Here is a 24,865-nt window from a genome sequence, read left to right as displayed (position 1 = left end):
AGCAGTTGTGCATTTGATAGCCAATGTAAAAGTAAATTTTTGGTGGACAGGTACCTCCAGCAAACACCCGCCTGCTTGAAGTCCTTCTGAGCAGTCTCAGTCCCACAGAGCAAAAGCCTAGGGAATCTGAACCATCAGACCTCAGAGGGCAATTGCAGTAAGCTCATTTTACTGTATTTTTCTCTAACTTTATCAGGTGGAATTTTAATAGGAATTTTACTTTCAATATAATCATATCTCAAGGGAAGTAAATGAGTATGTTTGAAACGGACACCATTAAAAACCAACCGGACAGATTTTCCAAAAAGTATGCAACAGTTCCCACTGTTCCCAGGAAAGAGCTATGAACTATAAAGCCCCTTGCTAGGGAAGTGTCCTTCAGCCAGCAACTTAGTTCAAAAACAGATGACTGGTTATTTAGTTGCAGAAAAAGATTCTGACAAAGCAAAAGCATTTTACTTACATCTTCAGTGTCCTTAACCCGTAAAATCTGTTCCCTCAGGTCCTGTAAGTCATTAAATGTGGACTGTGCGGTAATAGAATATACTAGTGCAAACCCTTGACCATTCTTCATATAGAGATCCCTCATGGCTGTAAATTGCTCCTGTAATCAAACATTTAAAAAAGGTAATTAGCTATTTAATGCAGCTAATGAGCATTTAGAAAGGAATACTTTTATTGTAACAAGATAAGACTGTAGCAGCTAATCTAAATGCACATTTCTACCCCTTGCAGAAATCCAAATAAAGCAGAAGAATTTAATAAAAACATGAGTTCAACTCCTTCATTCCTGTTGTTTGACTTAGGAAGCGGCAGGGGGGAAAATGTTCAGGGAATAAGAAATAAAACACAAAAAGCAATAGAATGATTTAGGAGATAAACTGCAGTGATAAATATGGACTAACATACATCCTAAACCATAAAAAGAAGAATTCAGACCCAATTGCCGTACTTGCACTGAACTTTTAAATATAGATGTGTTCTCTCCCAAATCCGTAAACCGGACAAAAGGAACAGGAAGAGAACCGACACAGACTGTATGCTCAGTCCCTTCTTACGGTATTGGGCCTAGGTGTCACACATGTGGGACTCGTGAACACTGGTGTGTGGGAGAAAGAAGGCCCCAGTGAATATACATAATTACACAGCAGCCATTTGCAGTACGTACACCTCTTGAAGGTTCAATGCAATGAAACGTAAAGTTATTGCAAGGGCAGGTTAGGAAATCTATGCATCCAAGACCTGAGAGCTTTCTTTAGACCAAGTCAGTGAAAAGAGCCTTCACCAGAAATCCTAATAACAAGACTTGGCATTTCTCTCGCTCTGTGCCACTCTCAACACCATGGTATTCAAGTGCCTTGTAAAACAAACAGCAACTGCGTGTCAAGGCAACAGATCCTCCTCCCACAGTGCTCTCTCAACCATTACAGCCTGCCTGCTCAGTGGCACCTTCCCGCAGGATGATGAAGTGGCACTGGCACAGTTTTTTGCATTTCCTTAAGGACCTTCTCAGATGGTAGATGGAGAAGGGATGAAAGAGCTTGACCTGGAGCAGGCTTGGGGGGAGTGACCTGGGCAGGAAGAGATGCCCAGCCAGGACAGACAAAATCCCATAGGCCTAACCCCAACTGTAACCTTTTGGCAAGAAGACAGGGCAAGGTGGCACTTTGAGAGTAACCAGTTACCGCATCGTGCCCTGCTTTCAGGCTAACAGAAATAACTACCTCTATTAACCTTTTGGTCATGGACAGAGGACTGGATGCAAGGATCTCACCCAGCTTGCCTAAATGTTCTGGACATACCCCTGTTCACCCTGTCCTCTCTAGCAGGGGAGCAACTGAAGGAGGAAGAGGAGGAGATGTCTCATTCAGCACTGTCTGAAGACAGGCCCTAGCATGGAAGCAGTGAAGCGCTATGAGAAAGGAGACATCAAGGCCAAGAAACCTTTCTTCATGTGTTTTTTAACCAAGCCCACTTCAGTGCTTCAGAGCCCTTCAAGTTGTACCCACAGCCTGATGTGATCCCACTCCTGTCACTCTCTCTTGCCTGTCCCCATACTGCTCGTTACATATACACGGGCCTTATCCTTAAGCAGAGCTGCAAGCTCTTTGGGGCAGGGACCAGCCTGTCTTGGTGCACTTGGGCACTAGCCAGCACTCAGCTGACACAAGCACCATAGCAAAATATTCTGCAAATAAGAACTCACAAATGTTATCACCCTGTTATCAAGGCAGCAACTGATTTCTAAGAAGAGGTTTAGCACGAGGGGAGCTAACCCACTTGCTCCCTCTGGGAGAGAACTTTAGCTGTGTAAACCGCGCTACACAGGTTTCTTTTGTTTTTGGCAGCGTTTTAGGTGTCAGGTTCACAACACGGTAGTTTAGAGTACCAGCAGCTATTGATTTGTGACATTAAAAGTTCCATAATTATTTGCAAGAAAAATGTTCTTACTGTCCCTGCAGTATCGAGGATTTCAAGCATACATTGTTGACAGTCTACTTCCACTTGCTGGAGGAAAAGAGAAACGAGACAAACAACATTAATGTTTTTCATACCTGCAAATGTGCCCTAGTTTCAGATACAGAGTCAGACCCCAAAGAGCCCTGTAATATCTGCTATCTTTTACTCCCCGCATCAAAAAACCCCCCAGAAAACAAGCCAAAACTCAAGCTCAGTTTGCAGCTACACCCTGGTATTTTCTACGTGTTCTGCTCACTGAAAATGTTTTCAGATCAAAGAAGTTAATTTCAGGACAAGTAAATCTTAACTACAGAGCGCTTAACAGGGTTTTTAGATTTTAATTTGACTAGCAATGCACAAAAGCAGCGGGTCTTTTCAGCCTTCTGTTTTGGGGCCTTTAATTATGACAATTATTCGAATCTCTAAAACAATGGGACACTTTACATCAATCTGAGTGAAGAACGTAGCGCCGCTGATACAGTGACATAGAGCCACTTGTCAAGGCTTCTGATAATGCTTCTGCTTTGCAATTACAAGCTTACTTCCAAAAAGGCAGCGAAGAACTTTATATGCCTTCAGAACCAGCAGCGCTCATGTCAACTGAACACTCATGAGGTTGCTACTTAAAAAAAAAATAAATACTATGCTTCAGTAATCAAACCTAGTGTGATATTTGTGGTATTTCCTTTACTTACATTAAGGAATGTTATAAATGCTGCTGAATGGCAAACGATGCCTTATTTGAGAGGTAGCAAAGTATGGTGAACTAGGAACGGAGTACCCCAAGACCTAGGGTCTGCACAGTTCTCTATACAACCATCGGATAAAGCCACATGGAACAATTTCCAGAACTGGGCCCTAAAAAGCCAACACCGTGACACCAAAAAGGATCCAACTGGACACCCGCCATTCAAATTAAATTTCTATCAACCTTGAGCTGGAATTTTGCTATTGTAACAGCTGTGACAACAACAAAAGGATAAGAACTTATAAGAGACTCAGAAATAATCACCATTTTATTTTTACCTTTCTATACGAATCTTCTATTGTGGGATCATATTTTTCAACAAAAATTCCCTGAACAAACTGTACAGTCTGCAAAAAAAAAAAAAAAAAAAAAAGAGAGAAAAAAAAGTTAAAGATGAAGTTCAAATCAGGGAACGCTACTGTTCTTCAAGCAGCAGTTATTCAGAAACAGCCCATGGCATGAAGTCAGTATGGCTACCCCCAAGCAGTCAGAAAACTTGAATCAGGCCTAAGGAAAAAAAACAAACATGTCTCACAATTGTCACCCAAAAGGACAGCAAAAATGTATGCAACTTCTAATCCGGTTAAGCACTGGAATATAAGAAGCACCAAGCATGGCCAACCAGATCTCTACTGACCCCACCGCTTGGGAAATTCTGAACACAGAATAATAGCTCAATTGTCAGTTGTGTTTGTCGTCCCTTCCCAGGGAAGTTTGCATAATCCGGAGAAGGCTGGGTCTGTGAACCACAAACACCTGAGCAGTTACGCTAGCTCTGCCACTGACTGGCCACGTAACCAAGGACAGCTGCAACCACTGTTCTTCATTTTCTTGGTAAGAATAAAATTGACGTCACCTAAGCAGGAAGGTGCAGTAAATGTTTGCAAGGGTTTTTTGCAAATATAATAGTGGATAACTGCCAAGAATCTGGTACTTATTGCATCTCTTTAAAGTCAATATAAATAACTCACTCTTGACAACAGCCTCTCTCACTCTTCTAGATAGAAACTCTCACGTCACAACCTGGCACCCGCAGTTTGTCCAAACAAAGGGAAGGCATTTTTGTTCAATAGGGATGAAACGTGTTACCGCTCCTTAAATACAGAGTTTCAGGTATGGAAAGAGAACTGTATGGACAGTCATCTACAAAAGGCATTGCTGTATTCTGGAAACTGCACTGTCTTAGATGCAAGAGCTAGAAAACTGCTTTCTTCCTGTTCAAGAAATTTTCCTTCAGCGCTCCCTCTCCCAAGTCCCTCTGCCTCACCAGCTAAACCTGTTCCATCCCCGAGAAGGATCAAAGCCCCCGTAAAAAGCCCCCGTTCCCTTGACATTTCCCTACTACATCGAAATGGAATCTCAGACCTGCCTTCAAATAAAAAGATCCCAGGAACACCATTATCTTCCGTAACGCAGTAAAGGAGGTTATATAAGATGCCAGAAGCCAAAGCATATGGAACGGAAGTGTTTTAGATTGCACTGATCCCATGTCGGGATTTTTTAACACTGTACTATCAAAGAGGGTACCACTTGAACACGCAACGCAGTCAGGTCCCAAAGTATACTATGAGTAATTATCCCATGTTTGCAAGTTAGTCTCCAGGACAGAGAAGAAGCAGGTTTAGGAGCTCCTGTCTCTCCAGTCACATCTGCAACACATTACTTTTTGTGGTTTAACATTTAATTTCTGTGCTTCTCCTATTATACATTGGACCATTTGCCAATGGATACTGATGATACTATGGGTAGAAGGCCAAGATGCAGGAAACTGCTGTTTGTGAAGAATGCTTTTAAAATTACTTTTATGGGAAATTTTAACTCAAAATTATTTTATTTTAAAATAACATCCTCCTAAGGATTTTCTGCTACGCTGTCATCGCTGCCAGGAGGCAGGACAACGGGCTTGGTTGCACAAGAAGAGGCATTTTGGGAAGTTAAAACAGGAATTAGCAGTAGAACAGCAAGATATTGTATTGGAATTCAGCAGAGAAATGAAACGCTGAATGTGAATACAATCCTCTTCGCAATTTATTTCAGCGTAACTACTTGGAAGACAAGGAAATTTAAAGTAACCACTAATAAACTTCTATTATAATGGCTTCTTTGAACCTCGTCCACAATGCAATTTTAATTCCCACTCTGGAAGCTCTCCTTTCAGCTGCTGGTCAATAACTTGATGTTCATAAGCCAAATATTTTGTTCTCTCAGCAGTGTCAGCTGCTGACATGCGCTTATTGTGTCCCATTATCAATATGCCAAATCAAAGTTGTATAGGCAGGATCTACACTGCCACATAAAGAGCTCGCTAAATTTCTATTTACCAGATTCTCTTCTCATTGCACCACCGGTACAGTGATAAAGTCACTGACCTGAATGCAGGCACTCCGATTTGTCCTGCTACTGAAGATACAAGACCCACACTCATCACATGCAATATTTGTATTAGAGAAACCAACACAAAGTTATATTTCTTGCACAGAAGTGGTCGAAGAACTATCTAGTCAATGGAGGCCTTAACTTAAAGGCTAAGTATTTAGAAAAAAAATCCCACTAGTGCATATTCCTGTTGCACAAAATGACCACTGGACAATTTAGCTTTTATATCACAAATAAATGCAACATTTGCCTGACATTTTCTTTGTGTGTCTTATTGTACAACTCCTAAATCAGGAACATTATAAGCCTGCCACAAACCAACCCTCAAGGCATACTGGCGAAAAATTCTCCTTATTGACTGCTTCAGTTGCTGAGGGAGAACAGGGCTTTATGTAAAGACGTCATTTTTAAAAATAAAGTTCTACACTTGCACATTTGCCACAGGTTACTACGGGGTTTCTATTAAAGAGCGCTTCGCACCAGCTGCATTATTTAACAGCCTGATGTGCTTTACATCCCATCTCTCTCCTTCCGCATGCCCTTTGGACTCCGTAGGCAATTTACCAAGTGCATTAGCTTCTCAGCTTCGCCAAAGTGAAAGGATCCAAGAAAAGACAGCTTTTCTAGGACACAAGCTCTGCTTGCACCTGACTTCTGATAACCAATAAGCTATTCCCATCCTGACAAGAAAAGCAACCGGGTCAATGGGTGTTTCTCTGCAGTTTCCACCAGTCCAGAGTACGTTCGGCAGCGAGCTGGCCGACGGATTGGTGACAGACAGCTAAGCACCTACAGCAAGCGTCTGAAATCTCTCTTATAGTGAACTCACTGTGCTGTCAACACTGTGATGCAAACCACTCTGAAGAGGCAATGCCTTCTTCCACAGTGCAAGCTGCCATCAGGCAACTTTGATCCTTGTGTCGTTGGACAGGGAGATACTAAAATGCTCCATCTGAGCCAGCAGCCACCTACTAGCATGTAAGCCAATGGTCTTTGGGCTTCTCTTTTACTGTAGGTTGCACATATACCCCTTGCAGGTGTACGTGCCTAATTACCCGCTATACTTCGCATGCTGTATAGTGTAAGTGAAATGTTATTTCATTCGGAGCAGTCCAATCAGTCTCTTCTTGGAAGATGCTCCACCTTGAAAGATTTGGCATGTTTTAAATATCTCTTGCTAAGCTTCCAGCTACTGAAGTGGCTCAACAATTGGTAGCCAGACCCTGCAAGGTATTTGAAAAATTCTAAAAAGGTCTCAATGCTGTTAGCAATATTTATAAGCACACACGACTGAGTCTCAAATGCCCTCTGACGTGCCAACGACGTCAAGGTGACTTACTGACCAACGCAACTCACCAGAGCAGACTTCCCCACGCCTCCTGACCCGAGGACCACTAACTTGTACTCACGCATGATGTGGTCTGTTCAAATACTGACAACCTGAAAAATGGGAGACAAAACATGGCATTAGGCATGTGACTGCAAGCATCGTCTCATCATCTCAAAGCTGCTCTGCATCCTCCTGCAATATGCACAGCATGCATTGTACAGCTACGTACACAAGTCTCCGCAGCGGTAACAGGGAAACTTATTGTGATTTTACCCAGGGGAAGCAGGATTGGGAAGCATTCCTTGGATGATTCGCTTCCTCCATCCGTCACTGCCTCAGCCTTCGCACAACAGGGAGAGCGTGTAAGGTTTTTTCCACTACCGTCTTCAGCAGGATGCCAGGCACGCAGTGGTGTTATTGTTACTTTTCTTTGTTTTAAAGAAATTTAATTATTCAAGTCTTCCAGGAAACTTGCAAGGTGTCTTCAAACCTGGAACTTGCTGCTTCCCCCAGGGCACCAAAACCTCAGATCTGGCACTCTCCCAGGACAAGTGCAAATCTAGTCTTTCCTCTCCCGTGTTTGTTGAGGTTTGCTCAAACACAAACGTATTAAGGGGGGCACATTTTGCTGCAATGATTCATAGACAGTGCATGCATTTATCCTCCCGCTGTAGAAAATATTAGTACTTGCTTGTTTTACCTTCCCTCCTTATGCCCAACACTGAACAGCACAAAAGGACAGACAATTAAACCAGCAAATTTTAAGTGCAGAGTTGACTTCACCCACCGCCCTCCCCAACAAGGAATGGTTTGGGTCAATATTTTCTTCCTGAAAAAAGGTCAGACCTAACTTACTGCTGCCAACCCAGAAACCTCTCAGCTCTTCCAAGCAACGCCTGTGCCTTTTTATGGAAATCTTTCAACTCCCTGAACTGGCTGCGCAGCCCCAGAAAAGTCCTCATTCTCATCAAGCTTCCCTGACAAATAAGGAGAATGACAGCGGCGGTGATAAACATTTTACATGGAGTTTATATTATACACCAGGCTCAGCTGCCCCTATCAACAGAGCCCAAGCAAACAATGACATCACCCGCTAATTATCTTTTCATTCTTCTCCAGTAAGATAGCATGTTCTTCCCAAGTAAGGATTCAAAAACATGAATGCTATGAGTCTGGATAGGTTTCACTTCTCAGAGGCATTTCAAACTAATGTGTCACATTATTTACTGGATTTCCTAGCTGTTATTTTTACAACTAATAAGATTACGGTTTTTTCTTTGTAGTAAGATCCAACTTATGCCATCTTACTCACTGGCATCAACCCAGTGCACAGAAGACTTGGCTCATATTCCCAGCGTTGCCACAGATTCATTGTGACCTCTGTAACGTGCCAGTTGATACAGGCATAAAACTGAGATGAAGCTTATAACACGCTTACATTGAAAAGAAATGTGGAGGTTGCTCTACGAAGGCACAGTGTTTACTGCTCGTGGAAAATCAGTCCCAACTCCCAAAAGATGCTATGTAAATAAGGTACTTGGCTTTTACACTCTTGACCCTTGTTGGCACATATTTGATTTTGGTTCACAACTGACCCTCTCCGGGAGCTACATCAATACAAAGATGTTCCCCCAAATTACCAGACTGGAAAATAGAAAAACAGTTCCAACTGCCTTGGAGGCGAGGAACAAGTAGCCCCTGAACCATGTTAATGCTAGGCACTGGTAGAAGAGTACAACTGGGTTACATGTGCATGCCAGATGTCATGCAGACATCTGAACAGGTTTCCCCACTCGCAAACCCTGACCTGCCCATGCACCTCTAAATTTGGATCAATGAAGCAAGTCCTATCCAAAGATGGGTGTGCAGGGTGCAAGGCGCACAGTCCCAAAGCCTGGCATGTGTAGTCAGCGGCCCCTCAAGGAAGAAAAAACAATCTGAATCGTTTGCCTGAGCAGCAGGTATGGGAAGATGGCTCCTTCAGGAAGAGCCATTTTTTGGAGCAAGTCGAGTCACTGGCTGGTAGAAATGGGACAAAACCCACTCGATGTCTTGCACAGTGTTTGCAAGTCTTATTCCATTACATTTTTGCACTACACCCTTACCAGTTAAAGGACCTGAATCCTAAACCTCGTTCTTACAGTACACGCAGGTGATAATCCAAAACTGGGTGGGTGAAAACCCACTATTTTGCTAACCTGCAATTCATTATTACAGTCTATATTGGATATACTGCCTTCCCAGTCTTAAACCTGAACTAACAAAGACCATAAGCTGTATTTGCATGGGTTTACTTTCCTGGATCAGGGCATTAGTACCCGGACGCTGAGAAGGAACTGCAGCACACTCATTGTCAAGGCAACTCGCAATGCAACTTCGTACAAATCTTACTAAATAGGTGCTAATACATGTATAATACTCCAAGATGTTACCGTAATCATCTCTACACTTGTCACAATGAATAAAAAACAGTACAGCACTGCTAAGCAATCTGTGCCCTCATGCATCGTTTAGCGTTAGAAATTGGGAACTGTGAATAGAGAGATGTTAGTTATCGCAAGCAGCATCTCTGAAGTCCTCTCTTTGTGACAAACAGCCATGAAAGAATGTGCCACTAGCACCTTTAGGCCAGGCTGACATGTATAGAAAGATACAGTTAATGGCTTCTGAAGTATCTGCATCCTTTGTGTTCTTCCGTACGAGTTCGTAGTGGAAATCCACAAGAAAAAAACGACTTCACACGCTACAAAATTCCAAGTCTCTATTTTTTAAGAATCCAATAAAGTAACTAACGACAGAAATTCTCTGCAGAAATACTTGAAAGCAAGCTGCTTCTTTTGTTTTGTTAAATAAAGGTCCAAATACCCAGATATCCACTGAGATACTGCCTCAGCTGCCACCCCTGTGGGACCCAAACAATTCACAGACAATGCATTCATCTTCACAACCCCTTTGCGACACAGGGAAGTCTTACCCTTGTGTGTAAAAGCGAGATAATGAGGTCACAAAGATTAAGTGACTTGCCCAAGGTTATGCAGGAGAAGGCCGAGGCAGAGCTGGCTATCGTCTCAGATGAACAGCTTAACTTCAAGGCCCGCCACCCTGCTGCGCAGTGACACAAAGAAATCACAGAAATTAGAGGGAGGAAGCCTGCTAAGCCCAATCTTATCTGTTGCAGTGGTCACTTCCTTTTAAATTATACATAATACGTGAACGATGGCCACAAACTAGAATAACTACCTACTTCACAGGAGTTGTATGGGCACCAGTAGGCTCGTAACCAGCCACGTGTTTTACAGTGCATCGGTCCGTATCCGCATCGGAGTGAAATTCTGCAAGTTACTCTACTCACTGGTCACTATGCAAAGGGCACTAAAGTTTTTTCAGAAACTATTATTGCACCAGCTCTTACAGGAGGAGCATGAGACTGTTTATAGACATTAGACATTAGGGCTGGAAGGTACCTTAGAAGATCACTGAGTCCAGCCCCCTGCCCAAGGGGCAGGAAGTCAGCTGGGGTCATAGGATCCCAGCAAGATAAGCATCCAAATTTCTCTTGAAGGCATTCAACATAGGTGCATGAACCACCTCTGATGGCAGGCTATTCCAGACCTTGGGGGCTCAGACAGTGAAGAAATTCTTCCTTATGTCCAGCCTGAAATGGTCTTGCAGGAGTTTATAACCGTTCGACCTTGGCATCCCTTGGGGCGCTCTGGTGAACAATCATTCCCCCAGATCCTGGTGAACACCCCGATCAACTAATAGGTGGCCACCAGATCACCCCTGAGCCCACGCTTTTCCAGGCTAAAAGAGCCCCATAGCTCTCAGCCTGTCGTCGTAAGGTCTGTTTTCCTGACCTCTGATCATGCGCGTGGCTCTTCTCTGGACTCACTCGAGCTTCTCCACATCCTTTTTGAATTGTGGGGCCCAAAACTGGACGCAGTATTCAGTATTCAACCACCGTGAGTGCAGACTTACAGGATAGGGCCGGGTTCTGCTGCCTGCTCGGTCTCTGGGTAACCGTGGGCAAATCACTTCCCCTCTTTGTAGCTCAACTTCCCCAAAGCACGTGAATCAAAGGCATTTTACAAGTGAAAAGTCGTGTCACACATTTGTAATTTTCTCCGTGCTCCATGTTATATGGCATGAAGCTCCACATAATAATTTAGACAGGGTCTTGCTAAATTTAGACCAAACCAAATCCCTCTCTCAAGACTGCAGCTGGGACCTCTACCCACTCACTGCTCTGGCCAGGAACTTTGTCCCAAGCGCTGGTCTCTCCTACGAGGAGCATTCAGGGGATTTACATTGGCAGAATGATCATCTACTCATCTCTTCAGATATCACGCCCCTATTTGCTCTACTAGCCACATATCTGAATGCCACATGATTTTTAACCATGTTAAAAACAGAAAACAAACCTGTACCTCATCTGTTCTTCAGTGACCTAAAATATTTCACATAAATCTCTACAGAAAGTGCAGTGCTATATGTAAACAGGAAAAAAAAATGGCATTTTCAGGACAAACAGCAAGAGGGCTTGCTAATACGGATGGAAAGAAAAAGTAATCTAAGGGGCAGAGCAACACATGATGGGTTCAACTACCATTTCTTGCAAACTAGCAACTACAATTGGTTTTCCGGCACCGTTAATTTTTTTGCAGGGGGCCAGAGGGAACACAGGAGAAGTTCAGCACTATACTGAGTTGATTTCTACAACCCAAAAATTACATGTTCAACTGAAGTTACCAGTGAACCAGACTGACGAAGCACCGCACGCCATTCACCGAGTACACGCTGAACAGCGTACATGACGGACGCTGACAAGGGTAACTGCGTGCACTTGCCAAATGGAGAGCAGGGCATCGTCGTCAGCTCCTCCCATCAAAGCAGCAGCAAGACAGAGGGTTAGAAGTGCCCGACGACGTCCTCTGTCTGTCACGCTACCTGCTTATTGCAAGCTGAAAGCAGTCAAACAGCCGTCACTGGGGAGATTTCCCAGCTTCCCGTTTCGTGCCCTGCAGGAAGGAGAGGCCCCCGGCACCACTTAAATCTGTGCGCAGTATGAGTGTAAGGATGCGCACACATTTTCTCTGACTTCCCACCGCCATGAGAACCTGATTTGAGCTTCATTTTCAAACTAAAAAATGTAAACAATACTTGCCTGTCTGAGACTGAAGACCGCTTAAATCCTTTATCTCGTGCCTTGCCCTGCCCCCCCAGATTTCACAGATGAATATCCTGAAACGACAGAACGCAGCCCCTAAACTTGCACGCCGTGGGGGGATTTTTAGACTGCTCTTGGAGCCTATGGGAAGCTGCAAGGTCCTCAAGGTTGTAAAAAACCGAAACTAAATCTGCTTGAAAGGGATTTCCCACTTGGGCAACTTTAAATATCTAAAAATAGACCGAGCAACATTTCGGAACTGTTATTTGAGGAGGCTTTTATGGTTATAACTTTGACAACGGAGTATTTATTTAAACTCTTCTGGCTGAAAAAACTTCCCCAAGTAGCAATATTCACTTCCTTCTTTTTGACTTCCTGAAAGCCATCATTTTGGACAGAACATGAGAGGGGATTTTTTTTCAGTTAAATTTAGACAGCACAGAGAAAAAGCTCTCTTCTTAGGATTTAGGAGACGCTGCATGCTGAAGGAAGCATAAAAGTCCCTTATTCTACCCAGTTTACCCTTCTCTGCAGACAGCCCCACGCTCGGTCCCAATCAGAAAAAAGCAGAGTAATCAAGTCGGGGATTAAATTTAGCTGCAAAGTTTTTCACTTCATATATATAGTCAAAATACTTCTGGGAAAGTTTCAGGCAGGAGCATTACAAGACTGACTTCTCATTTGGTTACAGGCTTTGCCAGTTAACTTCTTTCAAAATGAAAAAGAAACCAAGACTGTGAGCACTTGTGATTATTCTCCCACCAAGGACCCAGCCACTTTAGGATCCAAGTGTTTTAATTACTTCAAGGCACTCTTGTAAGTGTATTAGTATCGGTTTATACAGCACCAAAGGGCTACAGGCTTTGTGCACAGGCATTACCATGCAATAAAGCTGCCTGGCTTTAATCTGGATAACTGCATTATGCCCATCTGAATACCACCTTCATCTTCAGTCACACGCAGCATCGTTCATTTCCATTCATAACCTTGCGGAGCAGTGCTGTTAAGCAGTGGTTGCATTACAGCAAAGTATGAAGTGATTTCTCAGCATGTTATATATTTCTTCCAGCTTTGACATTTTACAAGAAAGCTGTTACGTTGCTGTTAATTTGCTATGGAAAAAACAGAACTCTTCAAAGGTATCAAAATCTGCCTGTTTAAAATGAATAGCAAAATGAGGCAAAGGGTAGATCTCCTATTTACCGGTCAACTGTTGCAATAAGGAAGTTATAAAACTAAAGAAGTTAAATAACAGCAATCATGAAATCCAGACCCACTGGATTTGTCTGTAGCAATGGGTAAATCTCACCCCAGCAGGATGCAGTCTCTTACAGCTGCAGAAAAATTGTACCTGCCTTCTATCATGACTCCAACATCAAAATGCAGATTGAAACAGTAATTTGTAGCATAAATCTAGGTACAAAAAGGACCATTTTCCTTTAGAAAAATATAAAGAAGTTCTTTTGTACTGTTGCTGTCACAAAGGAAAATTTCTGGAAAGCGAAAGATACTCCATTTATGGGGGTATAGGTTGTAGCCATGTTGGTCTAAGGACATAGGCAGACAAGGTTTCTTGGGTAAATCTGCTATCTATTGAAGATCAGATTTGATATTGAAATATCAGTTGGTCTAATAAAAGCACCTCTATTTATGGAGCATCCACAAAAAGTAAAAAAACAACTAGCTTTCCAGACGGTCAAAAAGAAGCAATCCCCGCCCACTGAGATGACAGTCTAAAGACGAACGGGCACGCTTGGAAAGAGACATGGTATTATTTTAATATATGTTTGTAAGACATTCTGCAGACAACATGACAGAGGTCTGAAAGAAGACCTATGGATCCAACTCAGCAGGGCCACTGAGCATGTACTTATGTCCACTCCTATTCAGCCAAGCGCTTAAAGCACATTTCTAACAGGTAAACACCCTTTTTAGACCTACCTCAATGAAACTGCTCAAATACTTTGCTGAATCAGGGCTACAGGAGCATAGCATTAAGGTGCCAGCTCCAGCTCCACCAGCTCACATGCTGTGAAAGAGTAGAGTATGTCTGAGGATCAGGTGAGTAGGAGGGCAAGGTTACCTATGCCTCAGTCACGTGGTGTGGGATTTCAGCTGTAACGTTGCTCTGGCTTACCAAAATCATTTCTCTGGCCTCAGGAACCTGCTGCAGGCAGGAAACACATGAACTGAAATGGTCCATCGGAGAAGGGACAGTTCTACTATAGGCTCAATCCTTTAAGGGGGGACCAAGGAAGTAAGGACAGCGCTTGTTGCCCAGAACATCCTGCAAGCACTAATTCATCCTCAAACACCCCAGGCAAGTAAAGAGTTAATTTTATATTGTGGAAACCAAAGCATAAAGAAGTTATTTGCCCAAGGCCACATAGCAAGTGTCAGATAGTAAGCCTTGGAAATCCAACTCAATACACCATGCTGCTTCAGCGCATCTTGCAATGAAAGGCTCAATCCCAATGCAACAGATATCTGTGCTACGTCAAACCAGTTACTGTAGCTGTGCACAAATGGATGTTTCTGACTGATTTTACATAAAAGAGTTCAGTGAATCTATATTTTCCTCGCCATATAAGGAGAAAAGGAAAGTTAAGACCACCATCACCAAGCTGCTGTTTTCAGAAGCATTTAAAGCAGAGAGCTCGAATCACTGTGATGTTCTATACAGTAAATTAAAACAATCTTTCTAGAGCCTACACCAGCTCCAACCCCTTTTCACCATCCTCACACTCCCTGCCAAAAACCTATAGCCACTTAGTTGAAAAAAATCTCAAATGAATCAGTAAAAAGTTTCTAAAATTGGCACGTGGGGGAGATGGATAAGATCCCATTACTGAAGAGATGCTGAGCACAAGAATTTCTCACTGACCTGAAACGTAGCACAAGCTCTTTCAAACATAAATGTCTCAATATAACTTTATATATCTGAAGCAGTCGGTTAATATTTGGTTGGTTCCCCTTCTTGCTGCTACTGGAGACGGAGTCACAAGTAACACCAGGCACATATGTGCTGCTCGGCTTGAAGCCGGCTGGGTAAGAACTGTGGTTTGCTGGTTTTGCATATCCGGATGAAATGTGAAGTACAAGACGCTTCCCTCCATGCAAGTAAGATTGTGACAAAAGACTTTTTAAAAGCAAGAGCAGTATTCCCTGACTGGCCTTAAACAAATAAGAACCTGGGGCTGGCTTCACACACGCATAATTCATCTGACTTGTGAATGAAGTTAGGAAGCAGCAATTCCCCCTCTGACTCGCTGTGACTGCAGGAACCAGCATTTAAAACATGTTTTTAACCTTGCGTGACACATTTTATAATTCATATACTTTCTCGCTTGCCTCCCCAATGCCATACTTTCACAACTGCCAGTCATATTTAAATATATGCTAGGAACATGAAAAACTCATACCTTGGCATACAAGATCTCTCATCAGTGTTAGCAGCCCTACTGGAGGTTTTTCCAAGCTCCCTACGGGAGGACTGAAAAAAAAAATAAATATTGCAATTTAAGTATTTCAGAACACTTTTCAATATGTAAACTGTAAAGTAAGAATTAGACTCGAGTATGGTATAGTATCAAAGCAGTCAAGCTCTTGGTTTGAATTTTAAGCTATTATATATAATTTCATACCACTGAAGAAACTCGGAGCATTTTTTGGCTTTTGGTATCAAATTACCCCAAACACACAAACTTCAGGGAGATTTCAAGACACCTTAAGAATGGCACAAGTTTGATAACATGATACTGTCTTCTCTTTTAGAGTCCCTTCCATCTCCCCAAGGACTGACTCTAGTCACCCTAATGAGCTCCCTATGGAGGTCCTTCCTATTGTGTTCACCACTGAAAGAGCCAGGTCAGCTGGAAAACTTGGATGTGAATATAGTTGAAATGTCCTCTACATTTGTGATCCTCTCAAATTGCCCATGGGCATTTTATACTGGATCAACAAGATTTGAGGAGGGGGGAAATATAGTACAATACGGTTTTAGGGTATTCTTGTTTTATGACAGAGGATACGCTTTATACAACTAACAGAAGGTAGGAAATGAATCAGCAAGGTCATTAAGCTCCTCCCCGTAAAAGCACAATGTACTAGATACGGGTTTCCAAAAGCACAAAACGTCTTCAGATTGCAATGGAACGACATAATTGTATAGCTGGCTGAAACAAGGGGATGCTATTCTCAGCAGCTCTGGCCTCCCACTGCACATTCTTACATCACATTATACAACTGCTAAACAGGCTGACATTGTACAGAAGTGACTGCGCTGTACTCAAGGAGTAAGACACGATCAGGAAGGGCTTACACCTCGTTTGCCTGACCCGCTTTATGCTTTGTTCTAATATTTTCTCTCCCAAAAACTTTAAGGGTTTGGGGTTGTTTTTTTTTCCTTTTTAACGTCAAATTAGATCCCAAGTCAGGGAAAGCCACAAATTATTATGCTGCTCTATCATCAGAGAGCACTCTGAAAATACAACAGAGCAAAACAGGACTACCATGCAGCAAACCAAAGGCTGAGTTAGAGGAATACCATGATGTTGGCTCTCCAAAAACTGAACACACAGACAGGAGTGCAACCCCCTATCCCAGTGGAGCCAGGACAGGGTTTCAGAGGATTTCTGAATTCAGAAGGGGGAGATTTTGGGCTTCTGTTTTAGAAGGTAGTGGTGCATCTTTAAAATAAGCAAGCACACTTGCTCACTTCAGAACTAGGATTGGACTCAATACTGACCACCCACTTTTTCTTCCTTTCCCAACAAAAATACAAACATTTCATATTATCCACCAGAATTAGAAACTCTCCACGTATTTCCTGTTTTTATTACAGCCCCTGAATTGGAAGCCCCCAATTACGTGATGATCACAGCATTCATGCTCTGCCTTTTTCAAGAACTCCCTTTCTACCCCTCACGATTGTGGTGAGAAAGCTTTAAAGCAACTCAAGACAACCCGAAAACCCCAAAGTAACCTAACCCCAGAAAATATAGTTTAAAAAAAATCATAATGGCACCATTTGGGATTGACAGTACTGAAGTCCACTGCCTTTCAATACTGCTCTCTTCAAACGAATGAACATTATTACACAACACCAAAACTTGTCAAGAGTCAGAAAGTGTAGTTTGCCCAGTGCCTCCTCACAAGCAAAACTAAAGCCAATTTCCCCTTGGGATATACAGACAAGTGAATTTAGGAATTTAGGGTTAATAGTTCATACACTTTTATTAGGGATCAAATCTCCCTAGTCTTTGATAGGCCACCTACTACCTCAAGTCAAGTAACTTCCTGAGAGTGTGTTTTTATCTCAAACCGTGTTAAATTAGTATCTAGACTCCAATGAAAATCTATCTTTGGCTTTCATGCCCTGCATGTGGCTGCTTTGTTATATCCCTGGTAATCTGGATCTATGCTGTTTATCTCCTCTTTAGCTACAGGGCTTTAAACTTAACGCTGAATCTCCTCCTGTTGGCTTCATCTAATATGCAGATTGTTGTACGGTTCGGCTCCATTTCCCGTCTCATTTCGGAGAAGCCTGCAGTGGCCTTCATGGAAACGGACAAAACGCCCGTGAGCAAAAAAGGTAGTGGGGGGTTTTTGAGTTTCCTAGGTCTCGAAAGCTCCTGGAAACGAACAGTACCGTCCAAAGCGAAGTGATGCACTTCGGTTCTTGGAATCCTGACCTGTGCCTCAATGAGCAGGAAACTACTTCAAGAGAGAAAGAGGCTTCACCACTAAACTGCTGAGCTCCACGGACGACCCGAACGCACACCAGATGACTCTCCTTATGCCTGAAGAAGGGTGCCTGTGCCCGAAAGCTTGCCAAGAGCAATTTTTCCGAAGATTCAGTTGGTCTTATAAAAAGCCATCACATTTTATAGCCTCATCTGTCCACAAACTAGCTACTGGCTTAGGCTCAAAAAATATGCTTGTTCCTGCTGAGTGTTGGGCCAGGGGGAGTAAGCTGGGTTTCATCAAACCATACCAGCTGAGGCTCTGGCCAGGTTCTGTTTCGACATTTCCCTGAGCAGGTTCTTTGGGTTAATCTGCTATCTTTTATTAGACCAACTAAAATAGTTGGGAAAAGTTCTTCTTTGCAAGCTTTTGGGTACAAACACCCTTTGTCAGGCTGAGGAAGTGTTTCCCTGTAGCACCTGTCGCCCCATGACTGCAGCATTGATAATCTTTCACCAGGAAGCTTCTTAGTGCAAAGTGCGCGCACGCACACAGCACAAAAAGCAAATGCACGCGAGGAATGCTCTTAGTGAAGCACTGTTAGCAACAAGCAAATACATTTGTTTTAAGGCTCTCTGCATGTCTTCAGAAGCAACCTCTTGAATTCAGCAAGAGGGAAGGGGCCTCTTCACATCTTCCCTTCTAAGAGATCACCCCCCCCTCCACACCTGGGCTGGAGCACGGCTATCAGGCCGGTGCCACAGGGGTGCAAAAGATGCTGAAGTCTGGCACGCAGACTACCGAGGTCAAACAATGGCACCAGCTCCCTTCCCAGCAGCTGACTGTGCATGCTGCACAGCATCCAAGCTCCTGGCGGTCCCGGGTAAAATCAGACTGGAAGTTAAACGAGAAGAAGTCACAACTGTGCTGGGGTACCCACTCAGGTACCCACTGAAACTCCTTCTCCAGGACGAACTGTAGAGTAAGCATCCATTTCAGAGAGGCCCGTTTCTTTCCCTTAAAAGTTCACGCACAATTTCCATCACCGTCACCAGGAGTTAGGGAAACAGAGCAGTAAAGGTGAGCAGACAGATTTGCTTGCAGCATCAGATATGGTGAGAAGCTTTGCAAGGATTCTGCTTACTAGTCGCTGCTTTTTTTATTTGCCTGAATGCTGTGCAATTTTACCATCCAAGTCATAACTAGAACTCATACTCCTCCCCCGGTAGCATACAGGTTCGTCTCCTGGCCACCAGCAGAGCAGCAGTAAGGATCTCTCTGTTTCCGGCGTGCGTACGTTGAAGATGCAATTTCAAAAAATGCTCAGTTTTCACCCAATTCTGCTCCGCTGGGTTTCAACAGGGAGGTTTCCTACCCACGTCACGGAGCTTCCCCCGCATCCCTGTTCCTTTTGCTCTACTCACAAGGGAGATGCATCAGCCCATGCATAGGACCTTATTAAGGAAAGATTTCTTAGTAAGGCTGCACTGTCCCTCCTAACACAGCTGTTTTGACATGAATTTTGCTCCTGCCCTACACTTCCAGACAACTGTGAACTGCTCCATTTAGGGGACAGCCCTCCTGTCTGCATAGAAAAGCAAGACAAATATTATTTTCCAGCTCCAGCCATTGTGGCCACTGGCGATTGTCAGGCAGCAGTCTTCCAGATTCCACCCTGGGACAGGCTCTTTTGGGGACAGCCACATCGAGCATCAATCACCACAGTGCAATTCCCTAGGCTAAGCTGTGGCCTTCTTTATGAGCATATTAAGGAGCGGATGCACAACTAATCCTCTCCGATTAACAATTCCATTGTCCCCTTTACTCAGTCCAAGCTTCAGGCCCAGTCTTCCCAACTTCCTATAGGCTTGGGAAGAAATCCTGTCTCCTATATGCCACACTTCCCTCTCCCCCTCAAAACCCACTTCTGTGGAGCACTCCCACTGCTGACTGCCTTCAAATTAGGTTCTTAAGCCTTCAAGCACTTTATTGTCAGCCCAAATTAATGCGTGATCTCTCCTTCAAAGCAGGGACCTTTTGAACGGTGCAAGAGAAGGACTATGTCCACCTCTGGAAGCAAGCGTTTTGCAATGCAACACCTGTGCAAACTCCAACCTGCAGGTCCCTGGAACCGCTGGAAAATGAGACCCCGAGCCTTTCACTCTGGGGTCCCAGAATTTCAAACACTGCCTTCAGTCCAAGGGAAAAGAGCCCTGTAACAGATTTTTCACATTCATTTCTTCATCTCTAGAGAAAAAGGGGTTTCCCCTGACAGCCTATTTTGAAATTGAAGATGACATTTCTATAGTAAACTTCATTATATTTTAATGGTATCATAATGAACCCAAGGTTCACTTTGAATTCTGGAGACATTTCAATATGCCACTACTTGAGCAGAAAAAAAAAAGGAAAAGGCGAACACTTTAATTGGCTATTTACATTTATTTGGGCTCGCAAGCTAAAGGATCTCACGAAGGACAAATGTGTTTGTCTATGTGCTGTCAAGTGACTACAGCAATGCCACCGGCATTCTTAGTTTTGTCGATACCTCCCGCTTCAAAAGGTAAAGGCGAAGGTTTTAATTTAATTAAATTGACGGATACTGATGAACCTAGGCCCTGATTTTTGTAACTTTCCACCCCCACCAACTCTGCCTTTGCACCCAGATGCAACTGTCTGGGCAAACATTTGAAAAGCAAAACACTCAGAATTTGGACCGATTCGGTCTCAGAAAAGTCACACATTTAAATGGCCAAAACTAAGAGTATTTTTTACAAAAAACAGACTTGTAATTAAATGACAATAAAAATAACTAGCAAAATGGAGCTTTCCGCTGGAAAAAACATGCAGGACTCATGACCTGTCCGACATACAAACCACCTGCATTTAATGTGATAATGCATTGCCTTACTTAAGAAGGTAGCAAAGTTCGGGCCTAACTTTACACGACTGGGCTTTTACAACTTCTGTGATAGCATCTCTCCAGTTATCCACCCAGCCAGCTAAATGAAAATACCCAGAGGTGAAGATGGTGTTCAGGCTAATGGTAACTGCCACGGAGTATTCTGAGAGCAAGAAAATCCTCAAGGAATCAAAACTCGTGGGACAAGCGATACCTTTTATTAGACCAACTAGATTTTTGCAAAACAAAACAAAAAAATCCTTAATTGCAAGCTTTCGGGCACAAACACCCTTCTTCAGGCAGAGGAGAAAAGATTGTAAAAGTTCTCCTGGGTAGAAATGAAAGTTCATATTTCATAGGAGACTTGAAGGTGCGGTCAAATCTGGTGTTTGGGATACCTGACACAGAAAACCCTGAAGAAAACCGGACAAGGAAAACCCTGAGTGTCTTGCTTTGGGTGGTGGGTAACACCCACAGTTCAGATGCAAGGCTCAAATTACTACCTATTCGTTCATTAGCTAGAATCTAGTAAAACTGTCTCATCAAAAAGACTGCAGCTGCTGAGGCCTGCATTCAAGCTCGTCTTCTTTGTGCCACGTTACCCAGGGAAGACGGTCTACGTCCAAAAAGCCGCCCTGGGGAAATTCACGCGCGTTAGCCCTGCTGCCAGGTTCTTCAGGCAGTTCCAATGACCAGCACAAATTCATTCGTTAATACCCCCCACACAACCTTAGCTATTTATCTGGCATTTCTGCGTCACACGCTTTTTTAAATGGACACTACCACAATCTTTTTTTCCTCCACTAGACTAATAACAGAAACACTATAGTCCATAGGAATCCACTAGAAATAACTGCCCATCTCTCTTCTTAAGAAATCACTGGAAGATAAATGTCTCAATAGCCTGCCTGATGTTCCTCTTGTACCAAGTTAGACTAGACAAGATGTACGGTATGGCGTTATTTCTGTCCACCGTTCTACGAATCACGTTTTTGGAGGCTAGGTTTGTTCCTAATTTCAGATACACATCCAGACGCCAAGGCCCTCTGCCCCTCGGTATCAGTATTTTCATCCTAAAAGACGGATTCTTTACTATGAGCCCCCTTGACTTCTAACTGTTCAGGACACAAAGGACAGTTAGGTGCCCCTCTCTACCCGCTGTACTTTGGAAAACCTCCCCCGCTGTGTCCCAGCCCTCGCCCCGTACCACTTAATTTGCTTGTGCAACATCAAGTTTACAGGTTTGGAAAAGATCTCCAATTTAATGCAACAGTCAGGATTCTTAGCTTTATCTGTGGCCTTCAGTGGAAAGGACTCTGTAACACTCGGGTCTAATATAAGCATTCACTGTTTTATTTATAGGCGTGGGTTTATAGACCATGAGATTTACAATCTATTTCATGCCTATATGCTTTATTGCAGCTGAAAGTTCAGCTGTTTAAAGATAGCTTGAATAGGTTTTGAGAGAATGCTATGGGCATGGAAATCAGAACAGATTTATACATTGTGAAGCACTTCTCTTGCTAAAATTGCGTAGGAAAACACTTGTTGGGTTCAAGCGCATGAAAGGAGGCTCTGAACAGTCCTGATTGCATAGAGCTGGAGATCAAACCCTCATGACTCAAAGAGCCACCTTCTGTTCCCAAACAGGGAACAGCTGATGGAAAAGCACAGAGAGAAAGATTTAGAGCACCGTAATAATCTTCTGGTGACACCAGTTCACTGCATTTCTCAATGCGAAGGACATCAACGATGCAAATAACGTTCAGAACGGAGAGTGAGATTTTCAGAAGTCCTCTGTGTAACAGTGTCCAATAAAGAGGGCTCAGTATTCATCTGAAAGGCAGCCCTAGTACCTCGCTGCTAACAGCTCGAAAAGGCATCTGTGAAGTACAGCCACCCTCCAGCTTTATATTTCAAGGATGTCAGCTTGCACCTATTAAAAACCTAGGCCTTCTAGGCTGTTAGCACTTGCAACAACAAAGACGTGGAGGGGAAGGGAAGGCCGTCGGTTCTAAAATCCCCCCCATTTGGGATATCTCAGGTACAAAACAGCAATGCTAAAGGCATGTTGAATGGCTTGGATTTTAGGACTGCCACGCACCAGAAAAAGCATTTCCCTTCCCCACTCCCTTTTTTTTTGGCCAGGATTTGGCAAATTAACATCAGTTTAAAAGCTTATTGCTGTCGAGTACAATCGCTTGAAACACCCCTGCATGTGTATACTTACCACACACAGGCATGTACCCATGCATCACTGCAGCCAGGCTGCCAGCTGAAACATCTGCAAGCTGATCTGTCCTGCTTCCTCACTCACAACGAGTAAACCAGACTTCTCTACGACTGTAAGTTGGGACACAGTACCAGTCTACTCCCTACGCTTTTAAACACGGAACGTTTTTGCGTTCTTCCTTCAAGCCCATGCTCTGAAACACTGAAAGTGCTGAAGCCTGTACTGTAGCCAATGCACAAAGACCTAAAAAAAACCAAAAATAAAGTCTACAAAGCACATTAAACAAGAGCTGACCAGGAGACATGATCATGCAAGATGGCAAACAGACAAATTTTGTGGCTTCCTCTGCAACTTTTTAGTGCAGAATCAGGAGTACTCAAAGAATCCCAGTACAAAGCCCCCGGGGACTTCCCCAGCAGGGACTGAAACTTTGCTGTCTTGTTTAGGAACAAGCTTGCAATTTGGTCCATTTCCTAGGGAACACGTGGCCTCGAGCTTCGGCAGGGGAAACTGAGGATGGAGATCAGGAGGAACTTCCTGACTACGAGGGTGGTCAAACATGGCCTACTTTCCCATGATCCTATTTTTTTCTTGCTGATCCACATCAAGCATCTGTCCAACCTGCTCTTGAAAACTTCCAAGGATGGTGATTTCATAATTTCTCTAGGAAGCCCGGTCCAATGCTTAACCGCCTTCATAGTCAGAAAGTCCCTCCTGATCTCCATCCTAAAGTTTCCCATTTGAGGCCGTCAGGCTATAATATATCATAATAACCTAGTCTGGGTTCAAAAACAACTACTGAACTAACTGTTCCTCAAGTGAAAAAATACCCCAAGACCCTCCGCAGCCCTCTCCACCAGCTCAGGCCCAAGTAGGAGGGTTTATATGGTAGTCAGGTACTATAAGGCAGCACTATGTACTAGAGCATGTTTCACCCTAGATGAATTGCCGATTAAGGGAAAAAAATCTCTCTGAAGGAGTTAGAAAGACCAGATCAGCAGGAAGATTATTTCTCCCCCTTCATCAGTAATACATGAGTCATAAGCCAAATGCTTGGCCAAAAGAAGGGGAGAGAGAGAGGGTGGAGAAAGCTGATCATATTTGAACTCCTACTTACTAAAATGAACTCTCAAACATGCTCTACTCTTCTCCAGATAAGACAGCCAAAACAGCAGGAAATGATACTTTGGGTGGTGACTAATGCTTCAAGTGCATATCAAATGGGTAGTATTACACAGACATGACTGCATCTTAACAGATTAACAAACTGAACCATTTCTGTCCACTGAAATTATTCAAACAATGCGCAGGCTGCTGGAAATATTGTTCTAAGAACTCAGAGTTTACTCTGCAGAAGGCACCAAGCTAAATATTTACTTGAGTCCAGGTTTTTGTTCTCCCCAGAACAAAGAAAAAATTCCATTCTTCAAGAAAGAAGGGCACTGCTTACAGCCAAAGAGGCACCTGGCTGCAGATATTTCCCACTCCTGCACCGCACACACTTATCTGGAAAGGGACACGAGTGCAAACTTGGTTGTGATGGTTCGGAAGAGGGGAGCGAGGCCAATGCTCCTGCCGCTTTCACATTTTGTTCTGAACAAACTTTGCACTCTGATATTCATCAACTCCAGGAGAGTCCAGCAAATCCGGGCCTTGTCTCCCCACTCTAACTCATGAGACAAAAATGCAGTACAACGAACAGAAATTGGTCCTCGATCCCAATCACTTTGTTTCCTGCCAGTGCTTCCTGTAGGTTTATAAGAAGTTTATAAGTGAACGGTTTGTTACTCACCTCAGTTAACACACGCATCTCAGATTTGCGTTGACCTTACTCGGCATATTACATATTCCCCATTTTTACAATATGTAAATGAACCTAATGCCATAGTGTACAGTTAAATTCCCCCCAGGCAGACTGATGGATGTCACCACTTGCTACTAACTGTCCCCACCATTTCAAACGA

The 24,865-nt window shown here is 43.4% G+C and overlaps 1 protein-coding gene across 7 annotated transcripts in view; it reads right to left on the bottom strand.

Moving 5' to 3' along the window:
- The window catches only part of RAP1A (RAP1A, member of RAS oncogene family), a 62,654-nt gene that overhangs the window by 12,559 nt on the left and 25,230 nt on the right, over positions 1-24,865 (bottom strand). For 3 of the 7 annotated variants that reach the window (XM_014601131.3, XM_014601130.3, XM_059717510.1), the window contains 5 exons: positions 15,504-15,574; positions 6,941-7,024; positions 3,487-3,555; positions 2,452-2,508; positions 464-604 (listed from right to left, as the gene is read on the bottom strand). In XM_014601131.3, the coding sequence (XP_014456617.1) occupies positions 464-604; positions 2,452-2,508; positions 3,487-3,555; positions 6,941-6,997 (324 nt within the window). In that variant the 5' untranslated portion in view covers positions 6,998-7,024; positions 15,504-15,574. Of the gene's footprint in view, positions 1-463; positions 605-2,451; positions 2,509-3,486; positions 3,556-6,940; positions 7,025-9,888; positions 9,973-12,078; positions 12,156-15,503; positions 15,575-24,865 lie in introns of those variants that run through there. The other 4 variants (XM_019496959.2, XM_059717511.1, XM_019496961.2 and 1 more) reach the window with 3 other exon arrangements.

This window comes from Alligator mississippiensis, chromosome 14 (genome assembly GCF_030867095.1).
Source record: "Alligator mississippiensis isolate rAllMis1 chromosome 14, rAllMis1, whole genome shotgun sequence".
In the NCBI taxonomy this organism is placed as follows: Eukaryota; Metazoa; Chordata; order Crocodylia; family Alligatoridae; genus Alligator; species Alligator mississippiensis.
This window is presented reverse-complemented; position numbering and strand designations above follow the sequence as displayed.